General features: G+C 48.3%; 1 protein-coding gene across 1 annotated transcript; it reads left to right on the forward strand.

Moving 5' to 3' along the window:
- Window positions 1-4,650: 4,650 nt before the first annotated feature.
- Window positions 4,651-7,006, forward strand: HOXB2 (homeobox B2). The gene is made up of 2 exons (XM_010585507.1): window positions 4,651-5,157; window positions 6,363-7,006. The coding sequence occupies exons 1-2, from the start codon at window positions 4,764-4,766 to the stop codon at window positions 7,004-7,006; spliced, it is 1,038 nt and encodes a 345-aa protein (XP_010583809.1). The 5' UTR covers window positions 4,651-4,763.
- Window positions 7,007-8,705: the final 1,699 nt, after the last annotated feature.

Consider the following 8,705-nt stretch of genomic DNA (forward strand, 5'->3'; position numbering starts at 1 on the left):
CAGCCAGCCAAATCTTTACAGTTGGTGTCTCTGCATCTACGTAAACATGCACACGTGTATACATATGCAATCAAAAGAGATTTGCAAGAAAACTATTCTCCTCTCCAACTCCTTCTCAAGAGGAACCTCACGCTTTCCTTTCCAGCCTTCAGAGGAAGTGCATCCTTTTTCGCTGAGTAACTTCCCACCAGACCCCACATAAACTGCAAATATACATACCTGCCAACATGTGGGATTCACGCTCTTCCCCTCCGGTCCCTGCCTCCCCTCTCAAAAATAATAATAATAATAATAATAGTTAAAAAATTAGAATAAGAGAGGTCTAAGAATTGCAAAAGGTTCGGGAAAAAAGGTTTTGAAATGCCTAAACCCCCCCACCAACAATAACAGCAGCCCAAAGAGAGGAAGAAAGAGTTGACAGGTCTGAATATTTTCCCACCTTTGCCTCTGATGACATGAAGTCTCCATTCGACAGCGTTGGGGTTTTTTGTTTTTGGGGGTATTTTTCTTAGGGTTCATTAACAGAAAAGCAATCTTAAGACTTAGAAGTCCTACGCTTCTTTCCTCCTCTTCTCTTGACCTTACGTGAAAACAGGGTATATTTGAACAAACGGAATGTCCTCCAATCGAAGCAGAAGTGAATGGATCTCTAGTATTTGCTAATGCTTTCTTGTCTGGACATCTTTGTTGCACTTAGAGTTTACATATAATGGGTATAAAAACAACCTTGAAGGGCTTTCGTCCAACTCAGTCGAGATGCCCTTCAATAGGTGTGTGTTCTGGTGAACATTCATATATATTTATTGGTTATAGCCAGTTTAAAATATTTTCCTTTTTTTGTATTATTTATCCCCAATATTATGTATTTATATGAGGAAAAAAGAATCAAATTGTACTTTTTTAGTATTTACTTGTTATAAAGGACATTGTGTTTCCTTGTCATTGTACAACAAGCTTATTTTAGTTATTGTAATTTAGAAAGACCAGTAGTTTTATGTTACCTTCGTACTTATGAATAATGTAATTAGTTCTACTGGAGGCATGAGAGCAGAACCAGACTGTAATTGTATAGTCCTGAATTAGGAGAACTATAGCTAATCCCTCCCTCCCACCTCACCCCTCCTCTTTGGAGATCTTTCTTTGTTCTTATAGTAGTTATTTTATTTCCTTGCTTAAGGGTTGTCTGTCGAACAATTCTTGAATAAACTTTCTGTTATCAATTTTATCTTGTCCTATCAGTCGGATTTAAAGGCAAAAATAAATCACGTGTGAGTAAAAACAGCGCAAAGAACGCAGGAAAGGGACCGCTCGAAACCTTCCACACTCCGCACAGCGGGATTCATGTCCGCGGCCCCTTCTGGGGTGAAACCCCGGGGGTTCGGGCCAAGACCGGCCGGGCCGGCCCCGCCGCCCCCTGCGCGCCCCCTGCGCGCTCCCTGCGCGCTCCCTGCGCGGCCCGGCCCGCGGCCGCGGCCACAAAGGGGGGTCACGTGGGGCCGGGACCGGGCTGCCATTGGGCCGCAAATGAAAACAAAGGAAAAGGATTAATCACCAAAAAAAAAAAAAAAGGGGGGGGCTCAGAGTTTCCGTGCGGGGATCTTAAAACTGAAGAGAAATTAAATTACCTGTTATAATTAATTATTATTAAAATACACGCACACATGTGTACACACAGGCACACACATGTACACACATCCATGTGCACACGCATGCACACAGACGTACACACACCTACACCCCCTCAGACTAACACACGCATCTAAAATCGTTATGAAAAGGGGGAAAAAGCTGCCACCCAAGGTTACGTTCTCAGTGCAAGCAAAAGGGAGAATAACCCTTTGCCAGCAGCAAAAGCAGATGGGATAATACCGTGAATAATTTGCCTTTTATGCTCTAAAGCCCTAAGAAAACTTATATTAAAGCAGAGAGGGCCAATAAAAGTTTTATGGTTCTGGAGAGGGGGTGAACTGCTTGTCAGGCTCCAAATGCTCCATTTCTGTGGCTGATGAAGAGGGGAAGGTCCCCTCTGGAGGAAAGGAGAGGGCGATTTTGATTGCTGCCAAGAGAAAAGGGTGAAAAGGCTGTAAAAGGTAACGAAAAAAGGGCTGGGCTGTAGAAACAGGGAGAGTGTGTGTGTGTTTGTCCATATTTTATACACCTGTGTGCACAGCCAGGGACATCCATAGGTGCCTGGATAAACCCACACATATAAAAAGGTCGAGTGGAGAAAGCTTTACATGAGAAATGATCTCATGCTTCCTTCCATCTCTGATCTCTCTTAATAAATGAAGTTCCAGGTTAATAATTATAACCTTCGCGCAATAATAAATAACGGTATAACAGAAAGACAGGGCTTGTTTTTCTCCCCAGGACCAGGGCTGGGTTATGCCCGTCCATGCAGAGAGCAATTTACCATTCGGGGATACTATAATTTAAAAGCATAAAAGCGTGCAGGCTCTGATTGGGATCGGCTCAAAGAACAAGAGCTTGGGTTGGGCTTGGGTTTGTTGTTGGCTTCCCCCCCGCCTCATTGAATATATTTTTCCATCTCACATCCTGGTCGCCATGTTGCTGGGGTTTGTGTCAGGGATTCCCAGAAACTAGTTAAAATCGGGAAAAAGAAGCCAGTTCCGAGGCTCAGAGCGTGCCACCTCTGTTTCTGGGTGGGCTGCCTCTCCCACAACTCCTCACATCCACAGTTTAATTTGCACCACTACATTAAAGCAGCAGGCCTGGGTTTGTCTTACAATTATTGCATTTCTCTATCATTCACTAACTCTGTGAATTTATTCATATAAGGTGATGCCTTTCCCCTTGAGTAGGGAGATTTTTTTTCGTTGTGCCTCTGCCCGGTGCGTGGGAAAAATCCCTCTTTCCCCAAAAGGTTCTTTTTTCTTTTTTTTTTTTTTTTCCTTGCAACTTTAGTGTTAGCAAAAGCAGTGAGAACAGTTGGGAGTGGCTGCGAAGTTTCCTTTCACATCCCAAACTCTTTCTCTGCATCCCAGCTCCCCAGTGAACCACACTGTCCCTCAAAAAGGAGAAACTGGCAGCGTCATGACAAAGCCTGAGACCCCCAAAATGCCACCTTAATCCAAACAAGCAAGAAAATATCAGAAACTTAACTATTAATTTTACATCAGTGCTGATCTGCCGAGATTGAGTAGGTCTATGCTGATCACAATAAGTGCATTCAGAGATATGAAATATTTAGGGAAATTCTCCCTTCAGTCGAGCTGCATTTTGTAAATGCTTTTTTATTTTCTTCACCCCTTTGCTAAAATGTGCTTCAGCCTCAGCTTCAGCTTTAGATTTATTATGTGTTTCTCAGAAACCCTTACCACCCACACAGATGCTTGAACTGACAAAAGTTTCTAGGCTTCTCCCTGCGTGAATGCAGCCTGCCAGTCCCTCTCTGCTGCAAAATGGGAGAAATGGAGCTTGAACAAACAAACTACAAACCAGCCACATTTCCATTCTGCAGCGGGCAGCTTATTTTTTTTTTCCTCCGAAATTTTTACTTTTGAGACTTCCTGAATTCAGGCCCTTGGTTTAAACCTTTTAAATCTTTCCTGATTTAAGTAACTCCTTAGCAAAAGCTGAATTTCTTTGCTGAGTGAGTTAGGCCGAGCTGTCAAAAGTCTTTCGAGAAAAAGATTGATCGTTTCTCTCTTCTTTTCGGTTTGTGTGGACCCGGGCCCTTTAAAAGGAAAAAAACAAATCTTCCTGGGAAATGACTTTTCATTTTATTTATTTATTTTGTAAACTCTGGAAGTGGTGCTGTTTATTGGCAGTGGGGGGAAAAGGGGGAAAAAGATGGGAAGGAAAAAAGATGTGATTTCAAAGATATCCGTGACCTTAAAACATGTTTGGCCTTTAAGGAAAGTGCAAAGGGTCCATTAAGTCTGGCTTTAGAAGCAGAAGGATTACGCTCTTCCTTTAAAAGTAATTTAACCAGGTAAATTAGGCCGGTCTAACTGTACTTGACTTGAAAGCTCACTTGATTTCCTAAGTGCTCATATCCAGACTCAGACACAAACCTCCGGACCAAACCATCCTGCTGGCTTGAACTTTCCAAGTTCTGCAACATATATATGATACACAAATACACCCAGGCAGCCCTGGCCTCGGTTGCCAAACCCCAGATCCCAGCTCGCCTGCGGTTTAGGCTGCATTTCCCCTGCTGCAAGCGGGCACCTCGGGGCGGGGAGGGGGGCAAAGCTCCTTTTCCCACGCCTGGTTACCTACCCCCGTCGGAGGTACAAACTCTCGGGAGCTCAGCAAGGGAGTCTGGAGCCTCCCGGTACAGGCAGGACAGGCAGCACCAGGCAGCACCAGGCAGCGCAGGCAGGGGCTCCCTGCCTGCAGCCCCCCCAGCCACGGCAGAACCGGCCGGCCGAGGTGGGATGGCGGTGGGCGGAGGGGGGAGAGGTTTTTCTGGGGATCTTCTCTCGCCTCTTTTTTTTTTTTTTTTTTTTTTTATTAATTAAAAAAAATAATGCTTTCTGTTTGCCACCAGGCCCCGCCTGCCATTGGCCAGGGCTGGCCACGTGACCAGGAATTGGCTGCAATTTCGCCCCAGTCTCGAGTTTAATAGAGCAAGGTCCCCATACGCCTGTATTATCAGCAATATAACAATTATAAAAAGCCCGAGAACCATCATCATCACTGCCATAAAAACTGAGGCCCTCAGATTTTTTTCCCTCTCCCCCTCCTCCTCCCTCTCCCCCCCTCCCGCTTTTTAAACCCTGGGCCCTGGAAAAGCCATGAATTTTGAATTTGAGAGGGAGATCGGGTTTATAAATAGCCAGCCTTCGCTCGCAGAGTGCCTGACGTCTCTTCCCGCTGTCCTGGAGACATTTCAAACTTCATCAATCAAGGACTCGACATTAATTCCTCCTCCTTTTGAGCAAACCGTCCTCAGCCTGAATCCTTGTTCCAGCAGCCAGGCGAGACCGAGGAGCCAAAAAAGAGCATCTCATGGCCTGCTCCAGCTCCAGCCCCAGCCTCCGGCACAGCCCGGCCCCTTGGCAGCGGAATTCCCCTGGATGAAGGAGAAGAAATCGTCCAAGAAAGCTACCCAGGCTCCATCCTCTTCATCCTCTTCTTCCCCCCCATCATCTTCCTCGGTGCCGGTCCCTGCCGCAGGATCTCCTGCAGGTTCGTATCATGAAGGGGTGAGGGGGTGTTTGCTGAAATCGGAGAGGATCCGAATAATAAACAATCCCCCCACCCCCGCCCCGGAGCAGCCCTACCCCAGCCCCCCCTTTCCCCAAGCAGACTTTGCCCCGCACCTCCCCCGAAACTGTGTCACGCAATAAAATACACCGCAGCAATGTACACAGCCCGGGGGTGTGCGCGTGTGTGTGTTTCTCCTGCCTCCTCCCCCCGCAAATAAAAGAGCAAATTGCTGTAACTTCTGCAAAAGCGAAGAGGGAGAAGGGTCCGGGGGAGCCGGGCTCTTTATTAGCTCCAGCGGGGGGACCTGGCAGCTGAGCCACAGCTCCATTTGCTTGACTTTCTCTCCCAGCCCTATTTTTTTTTACAGCCTACAGAAGGGAAAAAACCCAAACCTAACCAAACAACCAAAACAAAAAAAAAAGCCGAGAGAAGAGCGGAGGGGGGGGGGGGGGAAGACGGGTGGGTAACGCGGAGGCTGCTACCAGCAGGATGGGGAGACGGAAAGAGCGAGAGCAGGATTCTCAGTGTCCAACACGGTGGGGAGAGCCAGCTTCCCAATGCAAAATAAAATAAATTCACCCCCAAATCCTCCCCCAGCCCCCCAATAAAGCAATAGCCTCTCTCCGAGGCGCCCCTTGGCCGGGGAGCTCAGCAGCCCTGGTCGGGGACCCTCCTTCCCCCGGGATAAAATGTTTAAGGCACAATTCACTGTTTCAGTTATTTTAATGGCACCGTTCAGGTAAATGCTCGGGCAGGAGAAGGGCGGACACAGGAGCTCATTGGCCAGATAATACAGGAATAATGAAATCAAAGCCTCGCAGAGTCCGTCCCCGAACTACTGGCAAAAGGAAGGAAAAAAAAAAAAAAGAAGGAATGGGTCGAAATTCCCCTTACCCGCGAAGGCGGCAGAGAAGGAAGGTCTCTAAAGGGAGAGGCCAGGGAGCAAAATCCTTTCTCCTCCTTGGGGCAAGGGGACCGGAGAGTGATTTCCAACCCTTTTCCACAGTGGAAAGAGTTTAATTAAACATTTATTTTCTCCCGTAGCGGCTTCCCCCCTCTCCCCCCCATCCTCGTTAGTGCGGGGCACGGCTCTGCCCTGCCCGCAACAGGGAGGGGACGGGTCCAGACACTCCGCTTGCCCCCGCTCCCTCTCTTTGCAATGTGCGGTTTTCTATGTGTTTAAGACATCCAGGGGCTGGCAGACACCAGCGGCTCCAGGAGGCTCCGGACCGCGTACACCAACACGCAGCTGCTGGAGCTGGAGAAGGAATTTCACTTCAACAAATACCTCTGCAGGCCCCGGCGGGTGGAGATCGCGGCTCTGCTCGACCTCACCGAGCGGCAAGTCAAGGTCTGGTTCCAGAACCGCCGGATGAAGCACAAGAGGCAAACCCAGTACAAAGAACCCCCCGACGGGGATCTCGCCTACCCCAACCTGGACGAGGGCAGCGACCCCGCGGAGGAGGTTGAGGAGAGCCCAGCTTTCGGGCCGGCTCCGGAGCCCAGCGGGCCCTACCAAAGCGAAAAGCCGGGGAACGAGGAGCCCGGGAGCCCGCGGTTCGCGGCGGCCGGGGCGGAGCGGGCGGCCGCGGGGGAGCCCGGCGCCGCCGCCGGCCCCTCGGACCGTGCCTACCCCGAGAGCCAGGACTCGCCTTTGTTGCCAGAGCTGAGCATCTTCTCGGCAGAGTCCTGCCTGCAGCTCTCGGAGGGGCTTTCCCCCAGTCTCCAAGGCTCCCTGGAGAGCCCCGTCCACTTCTCCGAGGAAGACCTGGACTTTTTTACGAGCGCACTTTGTACTATAGATTTGCAACATTTAAATTTCCAATAGCGACCCCCGCCCGCCTCGCCGTTTCGGCCCCTTCCAGGCGCACCAGCCCCATCCCGAGCCCCTGCCAGCTCCCCCCAGTCTCCCGTACGGGGCGGGGGGGCACCCCCAAAACCAAACCCAAGCCATCTCTCATTCAATCACCCCGTCCCGCTCCCCAGACACTTTCTTTTAAAGCTCCTCACACTATGGGACCCGAATCACCCTCCCAATATTTATTCTAGAAGGCTCACGGGAAAGAACAGCCCGATTTTTGCTAAATGCAGGTATTTAATTATAGTTTTATTTTTTCCTTATTTATTTTAAAGAAAGCACCCGATAGTTCTCACGCACATCAGAGATGTTAGCCCCCAAGAGAAAACATTTGTAAATCCTTCAGGATTTACTTTCTCAGGAATCAGAACGAGACTTTTAGATTTCTTAATAAAATAATTAATTAAAAAAAAACAGAGGAATTTTCCTTCCTCTTTTTAAGTTTTAGATGTAGACTATTTATTCAAATCCTTTAATAGTAAATGGCAAATTATTTATTGTACATTATTTTCATAGAGTAAATAAATGTCTTTATAAAACCAAGAAATGTGTCTTGCTACATATTTTGTTCGGAAATGTGTTATTTTTTTGCGTAAATCGTTCGCCTTCCTCTTTCTTTCTTCGCAGTAATGATGTCCTAATAATCTCCTCGTGTGCCTTGAGAGAGGAGACAAAAGGAATTGCTCCCAACTAACATTTCAAGAGGCTTCGGGAGTCAGAAATATTTGCTGTATCCAATTCTGTTTGCATTTTCCTTGAGCTTGGCTTTTATTTATTTTGGTTATTTTTTACTAAATCAAAGCAGGACATTTGTTTCTAATTTTAACATTTGCCGTTCTATTTTTGCAACTGAAAATCCCTCCTGTAAGGAAATCGCCGGATAAAGGGATGGAAAGCAACACAAAGGCAGAGCTCGGAGAGGCACTGGGGCCGCGCCGGGGGCCGCGGCCGCTCCGCGGAGCCCCCGCACATTCCGCGGCCCGCGTTGGGGGCGGCGGGGCCGCGCAGTTCCCGGCGGAGGTCCTCCCTTCTCCCACAGCCCGGCCTGGCAAGACGAGCGCTGCTTCGTGCCTTCAGCCCACTCCTCCTTCTTTCATCTCTTGCAGCAGAAAATACAGACGTGCCACCTCGCAATTATTGGTGTTTTAAACGTCCCGGACTACAGAAAAAAAAAAAACCCAACCAAACGTGGGAAGGGAGGATTTTGTGTAAGTGCAAAAAATCCACCCTGGGAGGGCCGGTATTTTAATCAACAAATAAATGTTATAGAAGAAAGAGGGGTAAGAGATTAGCCTAAAAGAGGCCTTTCTTTTTTCCTCTCCTCTTTTTTAGCAGTACAAACCAGACCCCCCCCACCCGGCCGTAAAAATCTGTGTTCTCCTTCCACGGCAACTCGTGCTGCTCTGTCCCGGCTCGCGGATCCCCTTTACGAAAGCTTTCTCGCAAGATGTAATTTTAAATACAAAACTCATATATCAGGGAGGGTGAGGCAGACGGGGGTGGGGAGGCTTATGAATGAAAAGGGGTCAGCGCAGGAATCAATCGCGGTGACACCCAAAATAAATCATATTACGTCTTTGCTAAGTCATTGGTGTTTCCTCAGACACGGCAGAAATTTGGTAGGCGTTCAAGCGGGGTTTGTGCGAAAGTAACACGAAAAGGCGAGTCC

Source organism: Haliaeetus leucocephalus, unplaced genomic scaffold, assembly GCF_000737465.1.
Source record: "Haliaeetus leucocephalus isolate CR32 unplaced genomic scaffold, Haliaeetus_leucocephalus-4.0 Scaffold110, whole genome shotgun sequence".
Lineage (NCBI taxonomy): Eukaryota > Metazoa > Chordata > Aves > Accipitriformes > Accipitridae > Haliaeetus > Haliaeetus leucocephalus.

Excerpts from the sequence above, each read along its gene's own strand:
- HOXB2 (XM_010585507.1), top strand. The coding sequence starts at position 4,764 with ATGAATTTTGAATTTGAGAGGGAGATCGGGTTTATAAATAGCCAGCCT. Across the intron at positions 5,158-6,362 it reads TGCCGCAGGATCTCCTGCAG|ACATCCAGGGGCTGGCAGAC; the intron begins GTTCGTATCATG and ends TATGTGTTTAAG.